Consider the following 24,883-nt stretch of genomic DNA (forward strand, 5'->3'; position numbering starts at 1 on the left):
GCGCAGAGGAGGGGGCGTGCCTGTGCAGGAGACAGGCGGGCAGAGGGCGTGGCCAGCAGGAGATTTCACGGCGCGCGCCTGCGCACTGCCTGCTGCAGGGTGGAGCCTAGTCCTGGCTAGGGCTTCGGGCGCTCCCAAGCTCCGCCGCCTGCATCAGCCACCGCTCGTTTCCGCCAGATTTAGCGGAAAGCTGGAGGCCCGGGGCTATCAGCGGGAGGAGTAGCGAGTGCCACCTGGACGACGCAGCCCTCCAGTTCCGCACCGCCCTTTCCTCTTCCTCTTAGTCCTCCTTCCTGTGCCGGAAGTGCCTTCCCATTTCCCAAAGCCAGAACTGGAAAAGACCTTGGAGGTCATTTCTAACCCCCTCCCCATCCGTTTTTTTCCATTCTCTTCCCTCTATCCTTGATTATTTCTCTACAGTCTGTACCGCGCCCTCCAAAACTGAAAAGGTAGTAACAGATAAAAACAAGGAACATTTTATTTGAGTCCAGGGGAATCAGCTTTGGGCAGCAGCGGAGGGCAGCTTCACGTAACTCTTCATGGGTGGCAGTGGCCGAATCTTCCGGCCGGCCCAGCCTCCCTTGCGTTGCCACAGCCCACTGTTAGGCCTCTTGCCTAGCCAGCGGTTCCGTCCTGCCTTGCCGATGACCCGCTGGTTATGATTAACGTTGGAAACCCGGCCTACAGTTGCAGTGCACGACTCCAGCACCTGACAAGAGAAGCAGACAAGAATGCACCGGTGGGAGCAAGAGCCTGGCAGGGCAGTGTTGGGAACACTACTCTAGGTGGCTTTTTACACTCAATAAGGGATGGAAAAAGGAGAAACACAAAACATTAGAATGTAAATGTGGGTCTGACAGAATGAATGAAAAGTTGAAGAAACACACACACACACACACACACACACACACACACACACACACACACACAACACTCCTGAATCTGTTTTTGTTTTTGTGGTTTTCTTTTGGAGTCAGGGTCCTGACTGTTCTGCATCCCTGCCTCTGGCTCTTGAGAGACGGGATTAAAAGCCAGTTCCAACCTGATGGTTCAACCCACACCTATCTTTTCCTGGAAAAGCCTAGGTAGCTTCTTTTGCCTCATCTGGAATGCTGGGATTACAGACATGTACCGCCATGCTTGGCTGGGAAAAGGCATTCCATTAAGGCACCGACCTGAGGAGGCCTGCTTACTCAGGAAGCGAAGACCAGAGCACACACAAATGGAACCTGGCACCATACACTTGGGAGATAGTGAGGTGCATTCCACAAACCCCCTCTGCTGACTCCTCCCATTTGTGGCCACACACCTGCATTTGCCTCTTCGAGGGCAGCTGGATAATGGCTGTTCCATTCACCTTCCGGAGCAGCACACCGCATGTCCCTGGGGAAGGGAGACATAGCTTTGCCACCCTCCACAAATCAGAGGGAGGTTGCCGTGGGGATCTTGGGTCACACGCTACCCTTACTTTGTCCTTTGGGGCACATGAAACACAGAAGACCATACACTATGATTTAGGATAAAGCAAGGCACATATTCGTCCTCTTACTGTTTGTTTTCTTCTGTCCTTGGAACAGATGTGGGCCTAAAGGGTTCACAGGAGTGATAGCAGGTACCCCTGGGTCTTCCCAACTGTGGGAAGAGGGCAGCGTTCGGGTCCATACCTGCAGCTCGGATATACTGGGCTCCTCGGCCAGGCTCGCTCTCTACATTGTTGATGAGGGTCCCCACAGGCAGCGCCCCAAGCGGATGTGCATCCCCTTCCTGAGCAGCCACTGCCATTCTGCCGATGTGGTTAGAGTTCAGGATTGTATCTCCTGCCTTCATGTTTTCTGTGGCAATGATCCAGCGTTTCCGGCTGCCCCCGGCAACCAGAGCTATGTCTGCAGACCTGTTCAGGATGACGGACAAAGCCCACGTTTTCTGAGAAGCTACAAAAGAGCAGTTCAGACCACACCATCATCACTTCCCACCCCAAACTTGCCTACAAGGATCGTAGCGGACTACCACAACCTTCTCCTCAAAGGGTTCTGGCTCGGTCCCCTTTTCTGGCCGGAACCGGAGAAAGTCAATCATTCGATAATTCTGCTTGTGGCCTCCACCAATACCATGCACTCGGATGCGGCCTAGAGTCAGGAGAGTTCAGGGCTGTGATTAAGGTTAGAAGAGCTCTCAACATTAACAGACCTTGCCTAGACTGGACAGTAGCACTCCCTCGATATTATATCACACACAGAAAAGTGACAAAGGGCTGGTGGTGTGGCTCAGCCATAGACAGCTTGCCTTATAAGGCCCCAAGTTTGAGCCATAGCATGTGGGTGTGTGGAGGCCAGGGCATCCTTGAAGAAGCACTGAGGTAACACTTGCATGGCTCAATACAAGTACGATTACTAAGATTGTATAAAACAAAAGTTTTCAGGTTATTGAATTCAGTAGACTTACTGGGAGGGATATAAATCGGACTCACACACACTTTAAACCGTTATGAATTTTGGGCACTTTGGTTGAGCTGGTTATATTTCTGTGTGGTCTGTTCTTCAGCTTCAACAGTGAGCCACACAGCAAAACGCACCTCACTGACATCTTACAAGCCACAGTACACTGCCTTAGACATCCAGGGCCCTAATGCAGTCTCCCCCCCACCCCGGATGCTCCCGGCCCTTTCTCCCACCTGTGTGGTCTCGACCCCCAGACTTCCTCATCTTCACTGGTTTAACTGTGTACTTGATACGACTCTTCCAGGACACAAACTTAGCGCTGCGGTCCGCAGACATATGCACTGGGCGGTGAGCGGGCAATGCCAGGGCAGAGGGCAGCTGAAGGAGGACATTGCTCTGTATTTCGGGATTAAAAAGAAAATCCTCTTTCAGAGAACCAAGGGAGAAAGCACACGGATCAAGTCTGGCTTGTAGGCTATTTCCTCCTCAAAGCATCTCAGACCACTGCCCTCAAATCTCTACCCTTCAACTTCCACAAATACCAGCGTAATGTGTTTATCCAGTTACTTGGTAACCATTTGGTAAACCTCTGAAATACTTCTCCGAGGAGATGTTTTTCCTTCATCAACTTCTAATTCGTTTCAAGTTCTTGCCCGGAAATAGAAACCTTTCCTTGCCTGAAGAATTCATTTTTCCAGAGCTGGTAAATTCCACACACCCATATACCACCATTAGCAGCAGTGACCTTTGCCCTCTGCACGTTTTCAGGAATTTTCAAATATGAATAAAAATAACTACTTTGCTTTTCCACTTGCTGTAGACCCAGTGTTAGGTTTAGTTTGGAATATCAAATATATATTTGCTAAATTTTGCCAAGCTTAGCCTGAGAAATGCTGAGAAGCAAGGTCAATAATTTCTTTTTTAAATAATTTTTTAAAGATTTATTTATTTGTATGAGTATACTGTAGTTGTCCTCAGACACACCAAAAGAGAGCATTGAATCCCATTACAGATGGTTGTGAGCCACCATGTGGTTGCTGGGATTTGAACTCAGGACCTCTGGAAGAACAGTCAATGCTCTTAACCACTGAGCCATCTCTCCAGACCCCAATAATTTCTTTTTTTCTGTGATTCACCATTGCCCACTTCAGACCCACTGGTTGACATTCCCTAATATCAGCCACAACCTATCCACACATTAAAATGGTTAAGAGCACTGGTTCTGGTGTGAGGTGTGTAGGTCAGAGGTAAAAGTGCACAGCATGAGCAAGGCTCTAGGTTTAATTTGAAGTACGAGAGCAAAAACAAAAGCAAGCTCTGAAGTCAGTCTGTCAAGTCCCAGAAGGTGTAAGACTTAGACTGTTGACCAGTGTTCTCATCTGCAAAATGTGCACAACTTTCAGGAGTTCCTTTAATTCAGTCCTCTATTCTGCTTGGTTTGCGGTTGGCACATTAATGTTACCATTGCAACCTGTTTAGTAAAGATTTGCAAAAGTACTTGGAAGCCAGTATCTCGCTGACGAATGGAGCTTTCGGAGAGAGCAGCATTTACAAACAGCAAAGGATGAAGGCAAGTTTACCCAAGGTCACGTGATCCCGACTAGCCTTGAGGGATCACTGACACCCCAGGCGGATTTTATTTCCCAGGTAAGCGGATTACCTGGCCAACAGGAAGCAGAGTCGGAACCCGGGCGGTAATGGCCGGGGATGCCAGGCTCAAGGAGCGCAGAGCACTAGCCAGCGCGCACAGGGCCATGGAATGGTCAGATTCCTCCGTACAGAACTCGCTTTTACCTTTACCCAGAGCCTGGTGCTCTTAAATGACGTTTCATTCGGGGTACCGTCGCTTTTCAATGACGTAAGAGAGGCGGGCACAGAAGTGCAGCGCCGTAAGATACAAGCTTTCTTTCCTCCCTAGAACAAGTTCTTAGCCAATCATTGGAAGGCACTGAGGTCACATGATGGAAGACAGTCCCCGCCCCTCAGAGCCGTCAAAACAATTGCCTCGAGCGGCAGCCATGATATATTTAAAGGAGCAGTACCCACGAAGGCGGCAGCGGGACCAGCAGACTGCAGGTGAGTCTTTGGGAGTACCCCTGGGGCTGAGAATTAAGATTACACTAACTCTTATTCCCACATTCTGGGACAAATGAGTAAGTCACTTCCTACTAACCACACAAAACTTCAGACTGACTCAAAAACTCCGCCCCCCGCGATTCTTCCCCGCCCCTCGGCGTCCAGACAGACAGTAGGACAACCTGCCCCGCCCCCTGTGGGAACCCCTGACTCCGTGACCTCGAGCTTGTCCGCTGTCGGGTCTTGGTCAGCGACTCTGCCCTCACTTCCACCTTCCTCTCCCCTCAGCCCTCGAAGATCTTACTTCTGTCCTTACCCTCGGCTCTCAGGGCAAGTTAGGACCCTTAGACACTCCTGATTGTAGGCCCCCAGGCTTGGATAGCCTGCGCTCAGCGCCTTTCTCTATGACCCCACTGTGCACGGCAGATCTGCTACGCTTCCCTGGACCATCCGGCACTTGAGAGGCAACTTAAGGTGCCTGTTAGGTGATTATGTCAGACAAAGCCATGAAAGGCGGCTATTGCGGTAATCCAGTCGGGAATCTGTAACCAGGTCTCCCTTTAACAGGCACACCACACCCATTGCTTCAGGTCTCAGATTAAATCGGTCTTTCTTTCCCTTATTGGGAGAAAGTAACTCCTCAGAGCTAGAACGAGGAGATTGAGGAAGAAGGGACATTAGTACGAGTCTCTGAAGAACCTGTAGGCTGAAGGAGGGAGGGTGTTTGTCCTGGGTGGGGCTCTGTGCCAGGTCCTCTGGGAGGCTGTGAGGTGGTGACAGAGAAGGGGTGGGACTGCCGGACTTCTGGACTTTGGGCAGTACAAATCCTTCTAAATCCTTAGTTGCAGGTCAGAGTTTCTTCCGGGCTCTGGCCTGGGAGCCACCTGAAACCAAGGGCTTCTGCTCTGTACACAGGTAAGGAGACTTCGGAAATGAGTTTGGAGGAAGTAGGAAGACAGTCTGAATTCTGGGGGTGGGGTGGGCTGGGAAAGTTAGTTGGAAAGGAGTTTAGCAGGTCGGGAGGTGCTGGGCTTAGTCCCTTGCTGATGCAGTCTGAAGACCTTCAACCTTCCAAGCCCTGTAATAACCACTGCTGTTTCCTCTCCCCCTCCTTCACTAAGCTTGGGTCCTTCCCCTTTATATTGGGACAGTGCTTTCTGCACAGCTCTTCCACCCGCCCTCTGTGATCCTTACAGTGCTTCACATCCCCTGCTTCCTTTTCCTAACCCATGCTCTCTCTCCAATTGCCAAGTCCTAAATTCCTCTAGCTCTAAGCCCGCCCGATTGTTCTAAAGATCTTTATTGAAGTTCATTCCTCTCCCTCACCTTACTTTTACGGTTAGTGCGGTGGAATTTCCTCCTCTTTACCTAGGCCCTTTCGTCAGCTTAGTCATGGGGGTCTCCCATCCTCTTCCCTTCGTGTGGATGCCCACCAGTCTCTAACATTGTGTCTTTCGTCGTTTCCACCTGAACTCTGTGGTTTCTCTTTAGCTGAGGATGTCAGGCCTGGTATTGGGGCAGCGGGATGAGCCTGCAGGGCACCGGCTCAGTCAAGAGGAGATCTTGGGCAGTACCAGGTTGGTGAGCCAAGGGCTGGAGTCCCTACACAGTGAGCACCAGGCTGTGCTACAGAGCCTGTCCCACACCATCGAGTGTCTGCAACAGGGAGGCCATGAGGAAGGACTGGTGCATGAGAAAGCCCGGCAGCTGCGACGGTCTATGGAGAACATTGAGCTGGGACTCAGCGAGGCCCAGGTAAGAATCAGGGGTGATACCAAGTGTTCCAGTTATCTGATGCAAGTTTGGGGTCACCTTGTCCTAGAAACTTGGATTTGTTAATTCATTAAATATTCATTAAGTGACTACTGTGTGTCTCAACTCTTGTGAATGCTGGTGGTGCATTACAGAACAACACTGAGTAATTCCTCTCTGAGCTGATATTATAGCTGGGGGGATAGCTAGAACACAGGTCCATAAGTAAATGATTTACTGTGCCAGAGTAATCATTGCTGAGGACAGAACAAAGACAAAGACAGAAGGGAAGGAGCTGGAGAGATGGCGCTGGCTGCTCTTCCAGAGGTCCTGAGTTCAATTCCCAGCAATGGTGGCTCACAACCATCTGTAATGGGACCCGATGCCCTCTTCTGGTATGTCTGAAGAGAATGTAGTCATAGACATAAAATAAATAAATCTTTAAGAAAGGAGGGAAGTAGGAAGAGGATGCATTTTCACACAGATTGGTCATAAAATAACCTCACTTTTGAGCAAAGATTTGAGGGTGAAAAAGGAAGTCATGGGATAAAGGGTTCCAAGCAGGTAGGACAGGTGCAAAGGCTTTGCGTGGAGCCTGGGGTGAATTTAGTGATTTACAGCGCTGGTGTGGCTTTCTACAGGGTACACAGTGAGTGAGGGGACACAGTAGATCACTCCGGAGGAGGAAGGATCCCATCAGAGACATCCACAGATAGTGTGGAGCCGGCAGGCTGTCCTGGGGTTTTTTGCTTGTCTGTTGAGAGAGATGGGAGCTGTTGGGACGTCTGAGGAGGGATGGGACTCAGCCTGGGAGAGAGTAGAACTAGAGACTAACAGAGACAGGGAGGCCTGGGAGAGGCTGCTATTGTCTAGGTAGGAACTGGCAGTTTGGCATCTGATGAAAACAATAGGGGTGCTGGCAGCTGGGGTTAGTTTATGTATTTAATTCCGTTCATTCATTTATGGATTTAGTTATTTATTTTATGTATATGAGTATACTGTCACTCTCTTCAGACACACCAGAAGACAGCATTGGATCCCATTACAGATGGTTGTGAGTCACCATGTGGGTGCTGGGAATTAAACTCAGGACCTCTGGAAGAGCGGTCAGTGCTCTGAGCCTCTGACCCATCGCTCCAGCCCGAGTATTTCTCTTTTTTAATTCCATTCATTTATTTTATATATACAGGTGTTTTGTCTGCATCTATGAGTATATGCTACCTGTAATCTAGTATGTGCAGAGGCCAGAAGAGGCCATTGGAGCCTCTGGAACTGGAGTTACAGGTGGCTGTGAGCCAACATGTTGGTGCTAAGAATTGAAGCCAGACCCTCAGGAAGAGCAACCAGTGCTCTCTTAATCTCTGAGACATCTCTTCACCCAGTATTTCTCAACCTGTGGGTTGTAACCCTTTGGAGGTCAAGTGACCCTTTCACAAGGGTCACATATCAGACATCCTGCATATCAGATATTATGATATTAGTTATGATATATCATATCAGATATTAGTTATGAAATAGCAATGAAATAATCCTATGGTTGGGGGTCACCACAACTTGAGGAACTGCATTAAAGGGTTACAGGATTAGGAAGGTTGCGAACCACTGCTCCAGCCTCCTGTGAACCTGTTCATGGTAGAGTTCTTGCCACTCACTCCTGCTTGTTGCTTCCTCTCCGTCATCTCCTGGAGGCCACCTGTCCCCTGGATGCTCTTTCCCAAAAGCCTGGAGCTCATACGATGTCCCACCTAGGTGATGCTGGCTCTGGCTAGCCACCTGAGCACAGTGGAGTCTGAGAAGCAGAAGCTGCGGGCCCAAGTACGGCGGCTCTGCCAGGAGAATCAGTGGCTCCGGGACGAGCTGGCGGGCACTCAGCAGCGGCTGCAGCGCAGCGAGCAGGCTGTAGCACAGCTGGAGGAAGAGAAGAAGCACCTGGAGTTCTTAAGGCAGCTGCGCCAGTATGACGAGGATGGGCACAGCATGGTGAGTGTGTGAGCCAGCGTTTGCTGGGACTGAAGGCAGGGCAAGCGTCCCACTGTCCCGCAGTGAATGTCAATGCCTTTCGCGTTTCCACTTGAAAGGACTTTATTTTCAGCCTTGGTACCAGCTCCAGATAACAGGGGTCAGGGGACGATCTTGACTTGTTCCGTCGACTTAAGTCTCATGTGTACGCCCCTGGAGAGTGGGCCGACAGTTCTTGTTCTCACAGCTAACATTATGTGGAACAAGACGGACAGTCAGACAGCTCGAACCCAGAATCCTAAGGCCTACAGTTAGGGAGAGCACAGCCCACTTTAGCAAGAGACTCCCCTACAGTCTTCTCTCAAGCTCCATGAAATTCAGCCCTGGAGCTGGCGTTTATGTATCCCTGTGCCCTATGAGTGCAGAGAGAAGGAGACTAGGAAAAGTCCCTGTCTTCTCAGGCCTGTAATGTCTGCAGAACTGGGCTCACACAGGAGGCTCGGATGTGACTGAACGAAGCAGCAAGCACACAGTGTGGACATGGCTCAGCCAGAGTACAGGGACTGCCACGTGGATAGGTCCCTGAGGGCTGGCATGGTCAGAAGCCTTCAGAGAGGAGGTCAGGTACAGAAAAGACTGCAGGGCTGGAGTGCTATTCTGCCCATAGACGGTGAAGAGATAATTTGCCTGGGACACATGGGCGAGCCTGAAGAAGAAAAGTACATTTTCCCTAAGCCCACACTGACCAAAGGGAATAGTCAGCCCAAGGCAGAGCTAGACACTTGGGGTACGTGTCAGTGAGCACAGACATACTCCTTCCCCTCAGGAGAGACAGGATAGACATATAATCAGTGTAAGTGCACAGGGACCGCCATGGCTATAATTACGAGAGGTATCTGAGAGAGGGAGAATAGGGTGTTAGAGAGAGACCTTTATGGATGAGAAATAGAGTTGTGCGATTTTGTCTGGGACATCCCTGGCTTTCACATCCAGGAGGCCTGTGCATGACTGGGTCAGCTGCTGGTCTTTTCCAGGGGCAGAAGCCTTCAGGCCCATTGCTTGGTGCTTTTGTGGCTTAGAAGAAGCCCGATGAGGCCACTGGGGTCTGGCATGCTGTCCCTTTCCTTTCAGGAGGAGAAGGAGGGAGATGCTAGCAAAGATTCCCTGGATGACCTCTTCCCCAATGAGGAGGAGGAGGACTCCAGCAACGACTGTGAGTCTGCCTGTGGGGCTGCAGGGTGAGGGCAGCAGGAAGCTGCTTCAAGCTATGGCCCAGTCTGAGTAGGATCTCCACATCCAGAGATAAGTTCCCCACTTCCTTTGGAGACTGGGTTCCTTCCCTCCCCGGTACCCGTCAGCATTTACTGAGTGTGCTGTGCACTAGGGTTATCAAGATGAAAAGGATGCTGGTCCCACTAGTGAGTTCACAGTCTAGCAGAAAATAACCCCGGGCTGGAGCCGCAGGCATTCCTCAAGCCTTTTGTATTTGTGCTTTGCTGGACACCCCAGCAAATGTTAGTTGAGTGATTTACTAAGAGAATAGATAGGATTGTGGGGGGCATTGGTGCAAGGGTGTGGTTAAGGGAATAGCTGTGGGGCGGAGTCTCCTTTGAGAACCTGGCAAGGAGCAGCCAAGAGAAAGGGTGGGCAGAGGGGAGGGCAGGCAGCAAGGGAAAAGGAGGAGTCCTCTGAGGAAATGCCCTGTCTTTTTTGGGATGAGTTAGTGTCCCGTGGTCAGGGTGCTGCAGCGGCCCAGCAGGGTGGATATGAGATCCCAGCAAGGTTGCGGACCCTGCACAACCTGGTCATCCAGTATGCAGCTCAGGGTCGCTATGAGGTGGCTGTGCCACTCTGCAAGCAAGCGCTAGAGGACCTGGAGCGCACATCTGGCCGAGGTCACCCTGACGTGGCTACTATGCTCAATATCCTGGCTTTGGTGTATCGGTGAGTGCCACTGTCCTCTGTTGTCTATAGCAGCTCACATCCTACCTTCCTCTCCTCTCTGCTGGGCCTCCCAGGTATACCTTGCAAGGGTTTGTCCTCCACACTGGAACCCTCACTTTCTCTGATCCTGAAGCCCCCACCTCAGAGAATACTTATCTCTCAGGCTCTCTGGAGAGGGTGTGTGTGTCTTATTCTGTTTGTGGCTTCCTCTTGAGATGGCGGTGTCTGCAGCCTGGTGTGTTGGGCCTTTCGTCCTGTCCTAACAAGCTTCCTGACATCAGGGGTCCCCAGTCTCTCAGTGTGCCTCTGTTCTCTCGGTCTCTGGAAGGAAGTGAGGAAGGAGAAGGTATGGGGACAGAGTTCATGCTGATGCCCATCCTTTCCGCTGCTTTTCAGGGACCAGAATAAATACAAGGAGGCTGCTCATCTGCTGAACGATGCCCTCAGCATCCGGGAGAGCACCCTGGGCCGGGACCACCCAGCCGTCAGTATCCCACCCACTCCCTCCCCTCTGTCTCTGCTGTCTTGGCCTCTCAGTCCTCGTGTGCTGCTCTCACCACTCACCACATGCTTAGGAAGGAGGCTTAAGAACTTTCAGGCTCTGTCTAGTGAACTCAGTGGTTCTCAGTTCTCTGAGGCCCAGGGACTCCTTTTTATGTTGCTTGCATTTTATATTAATGTTTAGTTTTTTTTTTTTTTTTTGTTCTTTTTTTCGGAGCTGGGGACCGAACCCAGGGCCTTGTGCTTCCTAGGCAAGCGCTCTACCACTGAGCTAAATCCCCAACCCCTTTTTTTTTTCTTTTCTTTTTTCTTTTTTTCAGAGCTGGGGACCGAACCCAGGGCCTTGCGCTTCCTAGGCAAGCGCTCTACCACTGAGCTAAATCCCCAACCCCTTTTTTTTTTCTTTTCTTTTTTCTTTTTTTCAGAGCTGGGGACCGAACCCAGGGCCTTGCGCTTCCTAGGCAAGCGCTCTACCACTGAGCTAAATCTCCAACCCCCAAAATGACAGGTTTAATTGAGACATTTTCTTTCAAAAAGTCCTTTTCCCTCTATTTCTTTTTATGCGTCTGGGTAGTTTACTGGCATGTATATCTGTGTAGCACGTATGTGTACAGCACCTATAGAGGCCAGAGGAGAGCACCGTATATGGGTGCCGGGAATTAAATGTAGGACCGCTAGAAGAGCAGCCAGTGCACAGAGCCTCTGAGACATCTCTCCAGCATGTATATGAAGTACTCTGACCACATCTGGCGCCTCTGGTCTCCCATGGTACATGTATTCATGTGTACGTTCCCACATGTAGACACACACATTAAGAACTTTTTAAAAAGGTCAAGTTCTAGAACACAGCTTTGAGTAGGGACAGAGTGCCAAGCATTGGATGGGTTGTCCACGTTGAGAAAATGAATGATGACAGCTCTGGAAAGGAGGTGATCTTGAGAGAACAGTTCCCTCTGACGTCATATGAGGTAGGCAGGGAGGCCGCAGCTCAGCAGCCCCAGGGCGTTGACCTCCTACCAGTGATGCCCATGCTTCTGCCCCTTGCTCACAGGAGCAGCATGGTGTCCCAGAGTCTCCCGAGTCTGAGTCTAACACGTGCACAGTACCCATGGCTCTTTGGCTTCCCCTGGCTAAACGCACGGGACTGCAGCAAGAGAGAAACCACCATCAGAAATTCTTCCCAGTCCCTCTAGAGGGCGATACCCTCACCACCTAGAACTTAAACCATTCTGTTCATAGTTTATCTTTCCAGACTTTGGCTCTCGTGGTACAGTGTCTCTGTCTGTCCACATCCCTTTTGAAGTTATTATGTAACAGGGTGGCCAAGGCGGGGAGTTATCCAGAGGTCAGAGGAGCTGACCAGAGTTATCCAGAGCTTGCTGGAGTTGGTTCTCTCTGCGCCTTGTGAATTTAGGTCCGCAGGCTTGGCAACAAGCATTTTCCCTGCTGAGCCATCTGGAGCCTCAGCCTTTGCAGAACCGGTGTGTGATGGGGGCTGGCCTTCCGTTGCAGGTGGCTGCCACGCTCAACAATCTGGCCGTGCTGTATGGCAAGCGGGGCAAATACAAGGAAGCAGAGCCGCTGTGCCAGCGGGCACTGGAGATCCGAGAGAAGGTGCCTGCCCTTCCCTCCTCTCCTCCCCTTGATGGGCTTCTCCTCGTCTTCCTACTTCCCTCCCCCTTCTCCTCATGTGCACGTACTCACAGAATCATGGTCATCCGTCTGCTCTTTTGCTCTTTCTCAGGTCTTGGGCACCGACCATCCGGATGTGGCAAAGCAGCTGAACAACTTGGCCCTCCTATGTCAAAACCAGGGCAAGTACGAGGCCGTGGAGCGCTATTATCAGCGGGCACTAGCTATCTATGAGCGCCAGCTAGGGCCGGACAACCCTAATGTAGCTCGGACCAAGAATAACCTGGTAAGGAAGAGACAGGAGGGTGGAAGGAGCAGGTGGGGAAGGCCTCCCATGTGGGTCCTGGACTCAGAAAGCATCAGGATGGACTTTACTCCTTGGCCAACTTGGCGCCTGTCTCTAGGGCTGCCTCTGAGGATGAAGGGTCTGCTTCATTCTGCTGCCCGAGGCTCCCATCTGCAGCCACTTTAACCCCCGCAGCCAGAACAGGTTGAATGAGTAGGGTCTCTGGGGACAGATGCCAAGAAGTGGAGCTGCCTGCGTCTGCCTGAGACCTGCCTCCTTCAATCTCTTGCTCCTGGGTTTCTGTTGCTGTCTCCTAGGCTTCCTGCTACCTAAAGCAGGGCAAGTACTCTGAGGCTGAGACTCTGTATAAAGAGATCCTGACCCGTGCCCACGTGCAGGAGTTCGGATCTGTGGATGGTGAGTGTCAGGTCTGAGAGCAGGGCTGCACTGGGGACCCCAAACCCCTTCAGTCCAGCCTTGTTGGCTCCCCAGATAGTGTCCAGGTCTGCTCTCTTACCTCCTGACACAGTGTCTCATCCTCAGATGACCACAAGCCCATATGGATGCACGCTGAGGAGCGGGAGGAGATGAGCAGGGTGAGTCGGGCCATCCTGAGCTGGCTGCTCCCAGGGCCTCAGACTTCAGCCTGTCTTACCTTAGCTACTCACTCCCTTGCCTGATCCTCAGTGCACAGCGCCTTTCCTGAGCCAGTCTGCACCCTAGTCCATGCCTACCTGCCTCCTAGCATCTTTCTCTTCTCATCCCCAGAGCCGGTCCCGTGAGAGCGGCACGCCCTATGCAGAGTATGGAGGGTGGTACAAGGCCTGCAGAGTGAGCAGGTGAGCTGCCAGAGGTCAGAGGTGGAGTCTCTGACGCTCCTTGGTCCAGCCTCCTGATCCAGAGCCTTCTTCTTTCCCACTTCCTCTGAGTCCTTTCTCTGCCCCCTCCTGTCCTTTTCCATTGTGTTTTGTAGTATTTAATGTATGCAGGGCCCGTGTGTACTCTGTCCTTTCCATTGTGTTTTGTAGTATTTAATGTATGCAGGGCCCGTGTGTACTCTGTCCTTTCCAATCTGTTTTGTAGTATTTAATGTATGCAGGGCCCGTGTGTACTCTGTCCTTTCCATTGTGTTTTGTAGTATTTAATGTATGCAGGGCCCGTGTGTACTTGGCAAGTGTTCTGCATTGGGCTGTGCTCTCACCCCATTTCCTTATCCTTCTCCCTGCAGCCCCACGGTGAACACGACGCTAAGGAACCTAGGGGCTCTGTACAGGCGCCAGGGAAAGCTGGAGGCAGCTGAGACCCTGGAGGAGTGTGCCCTGCGCTCCAGGAAACAGGTCAGGAGCCCACACCTCAGGGCAATGGTGTGTCTCAACCTGGCGCTTGGGAGGCGGAGGTAGGAGGGAGTTCTGGGCTAGCCTTGGTCTTTACTAAGATCCTGGATCAGGGATGGCTAGCTCAGTACTTAGGAACCTTTGCTGCTGTTGGCCAGAACCCAGGTTCAGTTCCTAGCACCCACCTCAAGCAGCTCATTGCTGCCTCCCGCTCAGGGCCGGAGGATCCAATGGCCTCCGGCTCCGTGGGTTCTGCATGCATGCGATGCACACATCACCCAGGCACACACAGGGAACAAGGTGAATACAGTTCTGTCTCAGAGACAGGGTTTCTGTGTGTATCCCTGGCTCTGTAGACTCTGGAACTCGATCTGTAGATCAGCCTTGAACTGAGATCCACCTGCCCGCCTGTTTCCAGTGCTAGGACGAAAGGTGTGCACACCACTGCCCAGCCAGTAAATACATCGTAAGAAGAAGACCCCGTCCCAAAGGAAAATAGAAGTCCAGATCGGAGGGACAAGAAGGAAAGGCTGGGGACAAGGGACAAGGGACTACTTGGGTGTCTTGTGCAAGTGCCGAGAGGGGACCTAGTCTCATGGCTGTGGTGGTTTAAAGAAAGTTCTTACTCCAAACTGTCCCTTTGTCTGGGCACAGATATGAGATTTCTTTCATAGGTGGTGTGGTGGTTTCTAATCCCAGCACTCAGGAGGCTAAGGCTGAGTAGTACTGAGTCTGAGGCGAGCCTGGGCTTTGTGTAGCTTAAGTTACAGAGTAAGGCCTTATCTCAAAATCCAAACCAGGGCTGATAAGACAGCTTCGTGGGTAAAGGTGCTTGCCGTGCAGGCCTGATGACCTGAGTTCTATCCCCGGAACCCACACAAAAGTGGAGGCAGAGAACAGACTGCACAGAGTCGTCTTCTGACCTGCACACCCATTGTACAGCGCGTGCGTTTCTTTCCCATCACACACGATAATGAGACTGCGTGGACAGAGACACAGGATCTTAGGGTTTGCTGGCCAGTCAGTCTAGTCAAGCTGGCAAAGTGTCGTGAGACTTTGTCAGAAAGAAACTGCCGCCGCCTCACAGAGTGCAACCAGTTCACTAGACGGAGCTACGGAAGGGCGACCCTTCCTGTTCACCTGCACGAAGCAGGTGGGGTTGAGGAGAGGCCCAAGTCAGAACTTTTCCAATTGCAGGTCTGAGCTGACTTAAAAGTGGCCATAGTTACTCCACAGAAGTCTGTGTAAGGATGTACTAGAACCACACAAAGGAAATCGCCCAGTTGTTTAGTGAGGTGCATAGTAAGGAGGGGATCTGCCCTGCAGTGGCTGCTCACAGAACAGGCTGAGAGCTGCAAGAGCCACATCCTGGACTTAGGGACTGTGAGGGCCCAGCTCCTTCCTTCTACTTTTTTTTCTTAATTTATTCCTCTCTTATATTACATCCCATCTGTAGTCTCCTGTCCTCCCTCTCCTCCTCCATTTCCCTTCAGAAAAGAGCAGGCCTCTCAGGGATATCAACCAAACACGGGGCACAGACCGCCCAGATCAGGGTTGGACGAGGCAAGGCAGTATGAGGGAAAGAGTCCCACTGTTAGGAGCCCCATAAGAACAACAAGCTGTACAACCGTAATGTGTGTAGAGGACCCAGCTCAGAACCACACAGGCTCCCTGATGGTCACTTCAGCCTCACTTCAGTGAGGCCCTGTGAGCCCTGGGTAGTTGATTCTGTGAGCCATGTCCTTGTGCTGCCCTTTTTTTTTTTTTCGGAGCTGGGGACCGAACCCAGGGCCTTGTGCTTGCTAGGCAAGTGCTCTACCACTGAGCTAAATCCCCAACCCCTCCTTGTGCTACCCTTAACCCCTCTGGCTCCTCCTAGATCTCCAGGCAGTGTCAGGTGTGGGCTCCCACTCATAGCATGGGTCTCAGGGTGGACCAGTCATTGGCTGGCCACTACCACAAGTTCTGTACCATCTTTGCCCCAGTGCATCCTATAGGCAGGACAGACTGTAGGTAGAAGATTCTGTGGCCAGGTTGGTGTCCCAGGCCCTTCACTGTCTTTGTCTCTATCTTCCAATACTGGGAGTCTTTGCTGGGTGACCCTCATAGATTCCAGAGAGTTTCCATTGCATGAGGTCTCTTCTAGGTCACCCCTGAAATGCCCCCTAATCCCAGTCTTCTTTCTCAGTACTCGTTGTTTTAGAAATGTTGTGTGTGTGTGTGTGTGTGTGTGTGTGTGTGTGTGTGCATGTGTTATGTTGCCTGCACATCTGTGTACCGCATGCATGCAGTGCTCACTGAGGTCAGAAGAGGGCACTGAATCTCTAGCTCTGGAGTTACAGGCCTTGTAACTTGAGCTGCCCTTCGGTGCTGGGAACTGACCGTGTCCTCTGGAAGAGCAGCCAGTGTCTTTGCGGTGGGCCATGTTCCTAGCATCTCCTCCTCTTTTCCCCAGGGTACTGACCCCATCAGTCAGACCAAGGTGGCCGAGCTGCTGGGGGAAGGTGATGGTAGAAAGACCATGCAGGAGGGCCCTGGAGACAGTGTGAAGTTCGAGGGAGGTGAAGATGCGTCAGTGGCTGTGGAGTGGTCAGGGGTAAGTCTGCTCATTGCCCTGCCCTGCCCTGTCTTGCTGGCACCGAGAAACTCCGAGGTTATATTTCTCCAAGTTGGTACAAGGTATCAGTCGCCTAGTCTCACCAGTTAGCCCGTCCCGTCAAGCCTGTCCCTGGGGATGTGCTCTTGACAAGGCATTGTTTTCAGTCCCTGGGCTTCAGGGACGGGGACATGTGCAGAGTAAGTGGCCAGAACAGACTTAGAAGCTGGGTGACATGGAGCCCTTGAGCTCCCAATGCCTCTCTCTTCCCTATAGGATGGCAGTGGCACCCTCCAGAGGAGTGGCTCTCTGGGCAAGATCCGGGATGTGCTTCGTAGAAGCAGTGAGCTCCTGGTGAGGAAGCTCCAAGGCACTGAGCCTCGGCCTTCCAGGTATGCAGCAAGGTCGAGATAGGACAAAGCAGGCCGCAGGCCTCTTGGCGCTGGAGAAATGTCCTAAAGTGTCCTACACAGAGGAACACTGGGCTGGCCTCAGCTCTCTCGTTCTCCCTTGTAGCAGCAACATGAAGCGGGCAGCCTCACTGAACTACCTGAACCAACCCAATGCAGCCCCCCTCCAGGTGAGCATGCTGAGGGAGGAGGGACTCCCGAAGGCAGCCCGGGGGCAGCTGGGAAGATGAAAGACTCACCATAATGAAGGTGGTCTGGGAGACTGGGGCCCTTCTGGAGTCAGGCTGACAGCATGGTATGGGTGCTAGGCATGAGAGACAATGGTGGCGGTCGGCACACCTCTAATCCCAGTGCTGGGGAGGCAGAGGGAGGCAGAAGCCAGTCTGGTCTACAGAGTTCAGCATAGCTAGGGCTACACAGAGAAACCCTGTCTCGAAAGAAAGAGACAGAGAAGAGGGAGACACAGACCGACAGACAGACAGAAAGACAGAGAGGAGAGTTTCTAGCCAGACAATTCAGTCAGAATTAATCAGGAGAGTACCGGCTACTGATGCTCTGTAAACTGGTAATAGTTCCAAAATGACTTAGCGTTGCTGGCCGCGTCATGTATGGTCAGTCATACCCCTTCCCCTGAGGTCTTAGTGAGGAAATAAGAACACCAACAGAATGAAGTCTCCCTCAGAGAAAACAGCAATGCTATTTCAACTCGGTGACCCCCGGTATCAGCTCATTCATGGTACAGGCCAGCATTCTTGGGTTTCCTCCCGTGCTCCTCCGCAGACTGTGCCTAAGCAAGGCCCGAGAGCTTAGGTTGAGGTTAGAGAGTCCATCCTTGATCCACAGACAGTGCAGTCCCTCTACAGGACAGACAGACAGACTCCAGGAGTTCCCAGTGAAATGTGGCTCTCTCTTTCAGACTTCCCGGGGCCTCAGTGCCAGCACCGTGGACCTTTCTTCAAGCAGCTGACATTCAACTCCCTCTTCCAGTCTGCTGGGTCCCTACAACCCTCACAGCATTCCCCATGGCTCCAGTCTCTTCCCCACCTCAATAGGATGGTGAAGAGGGAGCAGTTCAGGTGGAGGAGTGCTGCTTCAAGGGTCTAGGCTCCTTCCCCAGGAAACTCCCCCCACCCCCTTCGGAAGGGCCCTCAGGAAAATATGCTCTCTAGAGTCCTATAGATTGAGGCTCCCAAGGTGGGGGAAGTGGGTATGCACCTCAGGGATGCGCCTACTGCTGGCTTTTCCGTCAGTTTGGGGCTGGGGCTGGCCAGCTGAGCCGCCCTGCCCTGGCCTCTCTCACCCCTGTTGCCACACTTTAGGTCCATGTATTTCACTGTTTCTGTAATAAACGAATCAGGTAACACCTTGCGTTTTGAGTCTTGATTGATGACTCTTAGGTCCCTTCCCAGGAGAATGAGGGCAATGGTGGATGGGCAGCAGGACTGTTGAATTCTTGGCTTTCTGGTTTCGCTCTGTACCGTCTTTAGCAGGGCTTGGGGAAGGCATCTGGGGGATGGGGAAGGAGGCGCACAAGAAGAAGGTGCTGTGGACTGGGTTGTCAGGGACATGTGGTGGCCATGTGGCAGGACCCTGGAGTCCTGGCGCCACTTCTCCTGCCTGTGAGGCCCTCTGTGGCTTCCTTCCCTCCTCCCAGCTGCTTGGGGGAAGGGAGGTCTAAGCAGGCCTGGGGGGCCCTTCAGGGCCAGAAGGGGGGACAAGGCGCTATCCATCCTCTCGTGCATATCCTGGAGGCCTGTCAGCAGCTGGGGCCCGTCTTCTAAAGCTTGACTTCTTCTGACCCGCCTCCCACACCCCTTGCTGCTTTCACAACAAAGAAAGAATGTGGGGGTGGTGGCGCTGGGGGTGGAGGGTGCCTGGAACAAGGGCTGCTTTGGGCCTCCCCACAGCTGGAGATTTGGCCATGCCCTGACACAGCCCAGACTGCTTGGAGATGGACTTGGGATGAATGTCTGTTTAATAGCTTTCACTGGCTTTCGGAGCCCCGCGTCTCTACCTTGGGTTCAGATTCGTCCAGTGTCAAAGCTGACTCCAGTCACGCACGCCCCTCCCCCTCCCTGGCTACATCTGTTCCACAGGGCACCACAGCTGTGCCCTCCCTGTCTTCTTCTGAGACACCCTGCTGGTCTGTCTCTTGCAGAACTTTGGGTTGCTTAACTCCACCAACTCGGGAGAATACTGGGCAAGCTATTGCTCCAGATCTCCAGGTAGGTTCAGAGAGACCATCTTTCCTAAGGGGCCCACGGGTCCTGAGAGTCACTTTGGTTCTCTCCCGTTCCAGTGGATAGACTAGGCGGTGGGAACAACACCTAGGTCTCCGGCACTCCCCTGAGACTTCCACTGTCCCACCCCCCCATCCCTCTCCAGATCCTTCCCTCAACTGCCAGCTCCTCCCCTCGACGGCCGGGAAGGGGGCGTAGGGGGCGGGGCGCCGTGCAGGCGGAGGGGAGGGGGCGTCGGGGGCGTGGCTTGGCGGCGGCGGCGCGCTCGAGGGCTTGGATGTACGGGGCGCGCGCGGCTCCAGCTCCGGACGCCTCGGGCTCGGGCTGCAGCTGCTGCGGCGGCCCCCGCGCTCCGGTCCGCGCGCCCGCTCGCCGACTGCCTTGTACTTCGCCGCTCGTCTGCAGCCCGCCAGGATGGGAGCCCGCCAGCTGCCTCTGCTCAGAGCCCTGCTTCTGCCGTTGCTGGCCGGTGAGTCCCCCAAGGACTGGGGGGGGGGGGGATCCGAGCCGGGCTTTGAGAAGCGCGGGAGACCCAAGGACTGGAAGGGCCTTGGAGAGGTGGGCTGGGCGGTTGGGGAGGTGGAGAGGCTCGCTGGGGGCTCGAGGACTCGGGGTTGGCGACGCCCCCTTTGCGGTGGCGACACGGTGCACTGGGGCTCGGGGATGCGTTTGCTCCGAGTTCTCCCCGCCCGACCCGAGAGTTTGCTCGAGCGTTGCCCGGAGTCGCCGGCTCCCGGTCTCTGCTGAGAGCTCCTTTTTGGAGGAGCAGCGCCCTCCCATCCCGTGAGAGGGTGCGGACACCCGGGAATGCCCTGGGCCTTGGAGCCCAGGTGAGGGGGGCCGGCCTGGCTCCCGATCCCGACCGAACTGACATGGGGCGCGCCTGGCGCGGAGCTTTGTTACCTATGCCGGCCCGACGCGCCCGGGTGCCTCCCTGCAAGTTCCGGGGCAAAGCTGGAACCCCAGATGGCCCTACGGGTGAGGGCAGGTTAGACTGAGAGGTGCCTCATCTCCTCCTCCAACTAGGCCCGAACCTTGAGCCCACTCGGTGCCAGGGTCGTATCCCGGGAGTGGAAGGGTCCCAGGCTGTAGTGGTGACTAATGAGTGAAGGCCGCTGCCAAAATCGGGCATGGCCGGCTTGCCAAGGTGCGGACGGGCTTTGCTCTCCTGTTTCCTGGATTTCCATCCTGTCCGTGTTCTCGGAGGAATGGATTTTCTCTCTTCCTCAGGGCAGAAAGGCAAAAAAAGAGCTCAACTCTGGCTTTCGTGGAGGGCCTCTCCACTTTGGTGAGGGTGTGCCCCCCCCCCCCCATCTCCAGGGCAAACAAGGGGCACCCTGTCCTGCAGACTTTTATTTCCTGTCTGATCACACCTGAGAGTCAGTCACAACTAAGGTGTTGTAAGTGACTTAACCGGAAATCGCTAAGCTACCCAAATGCCCAGTCTGCTGGTCCCAATCAGCAAGAACCACATGATTCCTCCTTAACCTTCCAAGACAAAACTACCAGTGGTGGTCTGCGGAAATAGCCCTCTTTGGGGAGCCATTCTGCCCTGGGGACTGTCTTAGCCCTTAACCTAAAAAGAACTTACTTAACCGTTCCTATTAAGAGTTCTAGCTAGCCGGGAGGTCAGGGCCAGAGAATTATCTGTTGTCATCTTCCTGACCAGCTGTTGAGGGTCTAGGGGCCAGAGAATGAAAGTCTCTCCCACCCCCAGTTGTAAAACAAGAGGTAGGCTTAGCCTAAAAGACCCAGTCCTGGGAATTCCTAAGCTGGTGTTTCTGGAGTTGCCGTGGGTTCCTCATGTGTGTGGTAGCGATTGCTCATGGCAAAGTCCCACATCTGCTCCCAGAGGAAGTATGTAAGTTTTTTTTTTTTTTTTTAAAACACAGCCAGGATGAGGGCCCAACCATATGGGCAAGCAGCCCCAGCTCACAGGCCTCCTGGGCTGGCTGGTGGGATTTGGTGTGTGTGGCTGTGCTGGATGTAGCTTAGCTGTATTTGCTGCTATGGTTTAGCTTTCTGAAGTCAAAGGCAAGTTCTGGTGGAGATGACCCTTCCTCAACAACACTCAACTGCCAGTTTTTTTCTGTGAGGACTCTGATGTTCAAGATGTGATACTCTAGTGGTGGGTGTCTGGGGAGGGTTTGTGTGAGGGTTTGTGTGAGGGGGGAGTTGGATAGGAAGGAGTTGGGGGTATCTCCACAAAGAAGCATTTTAATGAGAGCCTTAAATCCGTTCCACCAAATGTGCCTTGGTGTGAAACCTATCCGTGCGCTGTAAACAATTTCAGCGGAGGCGCCTGCTCTTCTGGTGAGATCCAGGGACTCTGCCCGCCCCAGATGCATGTCTTCAGGGGACAAGGAAGTTTTAATAGATCTCTGCACATTTCCCCATCTTGTTGTTTAACTGTGTCATTAACTGAAGCTGTAAGGAGACCTCACTGTTAACTAGGCTGGGGCTAGGGACCTAGCCTGCCCAGGTTTGTGGAGTCAACCATTTTTGAAGTTTGGGTAATTATGCTGTAAATACCCGAGTTGCTTTCTAAACCTTAAGATCCCTGGTGTGATAAATATGGTGGAGGAGGAAGAGAAGGCTTAAAGTTGGGAACCAGAGTCCCCCACATACCCCCCTTTAGGCAGGGCCTTATTACATGCTCCCAGGATGGCCCTTCGCTCACTGTGTAGCCCTTCCTGGCCCGGAACTATGATTCTCTTGCCTCAGCCTCCAGAGTGCTGGGATTAGAGGATAGTAGGACCACACCTGGGATTTTTGTTTTTGTTATTTTTACATCTGTTTGTGTGTGAACTCAAGTTCAAGTGGACGTATGCGTGTATGTGCCACAATGCACTCGTAGAGGTCAGAAGACGACTGACTGGGATCCGTTCCCTCCTTTCACTGTGTCTGCTGGCAGGGACGTTGATCAGGTTGTCATGCTTGGTGGCAGTTGCCTCTTACCTGCGAGCCATCTTAGCACCGCCTCCTCGGTCATGTGTGGCTTCTGCCTGCTCCTGCTTCCCACCCTGGCCTTTGCATCTCTGTGGAAACTGAATCCTCACTTTGTGGATGCGCTGTAGTGAGGGTTGGATTCCACATCCTGTAATTCAGACGTGGTACTTGCTTCATCCGTGGTGGCTTTAACAGTGAGTGTGGTCAGAGTAGCAGGGACTGAGAGCTCAGGCTATGGTCCTGTGATCTAGGGAAATCTGTGTGTGTGTGTGTGTGTGTGTGTGTGTGTGTGTATTTGTCTGAGGCAGGGTTTCTCTATTCTGTGTGGCCCTGGGTGTCCTGGAACTTGCTTTGTAGACCAGGCTGGTTTACACACTCAGAGATCGGCCTGCCTCTGCCTCCCGAGTGCTGGGATTAAAAGTGTGTGCCACCACTACCCAGCCCGATACACCTTTCCAGCTTTATAATAATTTTCAACAATAAATACATCTCGCCTGCTGGAAAGCTCCGTTTTTAGCCAGCTGTTCTGTTTGCTGTCTCCTAAAACATACATGTGTTTGTCTATTCTGGGCCATTCCATTCCCAGGTGTGTGAGTTGCCTCTGTTCATCTTCTCTTCTGCCTGGGCCCAATCTAAGTCTTCCTGGAACAACCAGCCTGAGAATGAATATCCGTCCGTCCGTCTGTCCATCCCACACATCCATCCATCCATCTGTCCATGTATGTCCTACACTAGCCTTCACTTTACTATATGGTCAGGGAAGGCCTTGAACTTCTGATCCTGCTGCCTATATTTCCCTAGTGCCACAATTACAGGTGTGCCAGTTTAATGCAGTACTGCGGTTCAAATCCAGGGCTCTCTTCATTCCTGGTTTAACTTCTGTATTTTTGTCCCAATTGGATTTTCCTTGTACAATTCCTTTAGCACAGAGCCTTGTTTAAAGTGGGTCCTTGCCCAGGTCAATTAGAAAAAGGAAGGGAAAGGTAACTCAAGTAGCAAAGTTAAACCTCTTTTTAGTCCTGAGCATGGTGGGATGCGGTGGGGTGGGGTGGGGTGTCCGTGTGTCCAGTCCAGCCTGTGGGTTTGCATTGCTTGGTATTCCTCTGGTGACCTGCACCATGATGGTGGAATCAAGGGGACAGACATGCTCCCTGTTCCCTGGTGGGCTTTTCTGATATTTGATGTGGTTTACCTGGCTTCTGAGAGTTCTGGGCATGGACAGCTGCCTCTGCCTGTGGGGGAGCTGTCTTGCCCCAAGAGGCTATAGATGAAGAATGTGTGTGGACCCAGGCATTCTATAACTTTGTCACTCAGAGTCCTATACGAGTGACACTGGCATCTCTGAGTGAGTTAAGTCAGAGTCACAAACTGGTTCTTCTGGAGTCCAGATTGACTTCAAAGTCATGCTGTTCCTTTCCAAGCCTCTCAAGTGCTGGGATGAGGTCGGGGAGAGCATGGTCTGCTGTGATAAAGGTCTGAGAGAGCATACTGGGCTATGCTGGGGTCCGGGAGAGCATGCTCTGCTGTTGATGAGTGAGGTCCAGATCTCTACAGGTTCTGGGTAGACATTCTGCATATATAATAGAAACTTAAAAACAGTTCTTTCCTGTCATGACCGTGTCAGTGGGCTGTGTCTTTGTGTAGGAGATGAAGATTTTAAGATGTGCACTAAGTAGCTTTGCTCCTGTGACTATTTCTTGGAATGAGTCATACATTTATTACTTTACTATTTACTGATTGATTGATGATTGATTGGTTGATTGTGTGGATGAATTTGTGAGGTCAGAAGGTAATTTTTGGGTGTTGGTTCTCTTCCATGTGGCCCCAGGGTCACAGGCCTCAGGTCATCTGGATTGGTGGTAGGTGTCTTTACCCACTGGGCCATCTTTGATGTCCCTCATATGTAAATTTAGAGGTTATGGTATTTGGGGTTTGATTTGAATTTGATTTTGTTAAGAGTCTTGCCTGCTAATGTATGCAAACTCTACGAGGTGTGTAACATTAAATATTGTGAGTTTTAGCTCTTCTTAGAACTATTGCTTTTCCTGAAGGAATTGATTTTTTTTTTTTTTTAAATCAAGAAAACCGGTGAAGGGTAACTTTTCAGGACCCATTTGGTCCGTAGAAGGAGGCTTTGCTCCTCCAGGTTCCACAGCTGTTGTGTTGTTAGGGCTCCAGCTCTCGAATTGGGAGTTAGGGGATTGCATGAGTCTGTGTTTAAGCCAGACAGCTTCCGTGAGCCTCATCTGGGATGGAAGCTGGCTGGTTAGAGCTCTTATACTGGAGCCAAGAGCAGTGTAGGGCCAGGGACTCAGGCTTTGGTGTTTTCCTGAAGGGAGAAAGGGGGTTAAGAAGGGTTGGGTATCCTTGGCCTGTGTCCCTCAAATGCCTCTGCTTTCTCTAACCTCAGTAGCCGCCCCTCCACTGCTGTGCCCAGGCACACTGCCTCTAGCTGGAGCCATGTGGCTGGCTCATAGGCTGGGCTGCGGTTGCCAGTTCAGGCCCTTGCTTGCCCTGGGGGTGCTGCCCACCCTGCTCCTCCATTTGTCTCTGGCACCCATCTGCTTAGCAGGGAAGCCCTACCATTATGGCCTGCTGGGTTAGCCTTCCACCCCGGGGGTTCTCTGCCAAGGACACAGTCGTCCCTGCCGAGCCCCCTGGCGCTTTGGGGGGAGCTGGCGCTGCCGCCGCCACAGCTAATCGGTGGTTTGAGGAAGCCCTCTGAACACGTCACTTTTTCCATCTCTCCTCTGTGCTTAGGCCGTT

General features: G+C 52.4%; 3 protein-coding genes across 6 annotated transcripts in view; 2 read left to right on the plus strand and 1 right to left on the minus strand.

Moving 5' to 3' along the window:
- Positions 1-453: 453 nt before the first annotated feature.
- Mrpl2 (mitochondrial ribosomal protein L2) lies at positions 454-4,227 on the minus strand. Its single transcript, NM_001034136.1, has 6 exons — positions 4,099-4,227; positions 2,672-2,834; positions 1,985-2,126; positions 1,665-1,891; positions 1,310-1,383; positions 454-709 (listed from the first exon to the last, which is right to left on the minus strand). Exons 1-6 carry the CDS (start codon positions 4,192-4,194, stop codon positions 497-499), a joined length of 915 nt encoding a protein of 304 aa, NP_001029308.1. The 5' UTR covers positions 4,195-4,227; the 3' UTR covers positions 454-496.
- A 157-nt stretch (positions 4,228-4,384) lies between these two features.
- On the plus strand, positions 4,385-18,296 carry Klc4 (kinesin light chain 4). Of its 4 annotated transcripts, none has more exons than XM_006244516.5 (17): positions 4,395-4,514; positions 5,357-5,429; positions 6,006-6,269; positions 8,016-8,246; positions 9,357-9,438; positions 9,950-10,169; positions 10,566-10,653; positions 12,183-12,284; positions 12,415-12,588; positions 12,906-13,005; positions 13,132-13,184; positions 13,357-13,427; positions 13,817-13,925; positions 16,378-16,518; positions 16,795-16,910; positions 17,035-17,098; positions 17,845-18,296. In XM_006244516.5, exons 3-17 carry the CDS (start codon positions 6,012-6,014, stop codon positions 17,893-17,895), a joined length of 1,860 nt encoding a protein of 619 aa, XP_006244578.1. In that variant the 5' UTR covers positions 4,395-4,514; positions 5,357-5,429; positions 6,006-6,011; the 3' UTR covers positions 17,896-18,296. The 4 variants fall into 4 exon arrangements, with proteins under 4 accessions (XP_038939434.1, XP_006244578.1, XP_006244579.1 ...); XM_006244517.4 differs by lacking the exon at positions 4,395-4,514 and adding an exon at positions 4,564-4,999; NM_001009601.1 differs by lacking the exon at positions 4,395-4,514 and adding an exon at positions 4,755-4,988 and having other exon boundaries at positions 17,845-18,289.
- Positions 18,297-19,375: 1,079 nt separating this feature from the next.
- Ptk7 (protein tyrosine kinase 7) overlaps positions 19,376-24,883 on the plus strand; it is a 66,322-nt gene continuing 60,814 nt past the window's right edge. Inside the window, exon 1 of the mRNA NM_001395741.1 lies at positions 19,376-19,637. Within this exon, the coding sequence (NP_001382670.1) occupies positions 19,583-19,637 (55 nt within the window). The 5' untranslated portion in view covers positions 19,376-19,582. The remainder of the gene's footprint in view (positions 19,638-24,883) is intronic.

This window comes from Rattus norvegicus, chromosome 9 (genome assembly GCF_036323735.1).
Source record: "Rattus norvegicus strain BN/NHsdMcwi chromosome 9, GRCr8, whole genome shotgun sequence".
NCBI lineage: Eukaryota > Metazoa > Chordata > Mammalia > Rodentia > Muridae > Rattus > Rattus norvegicus.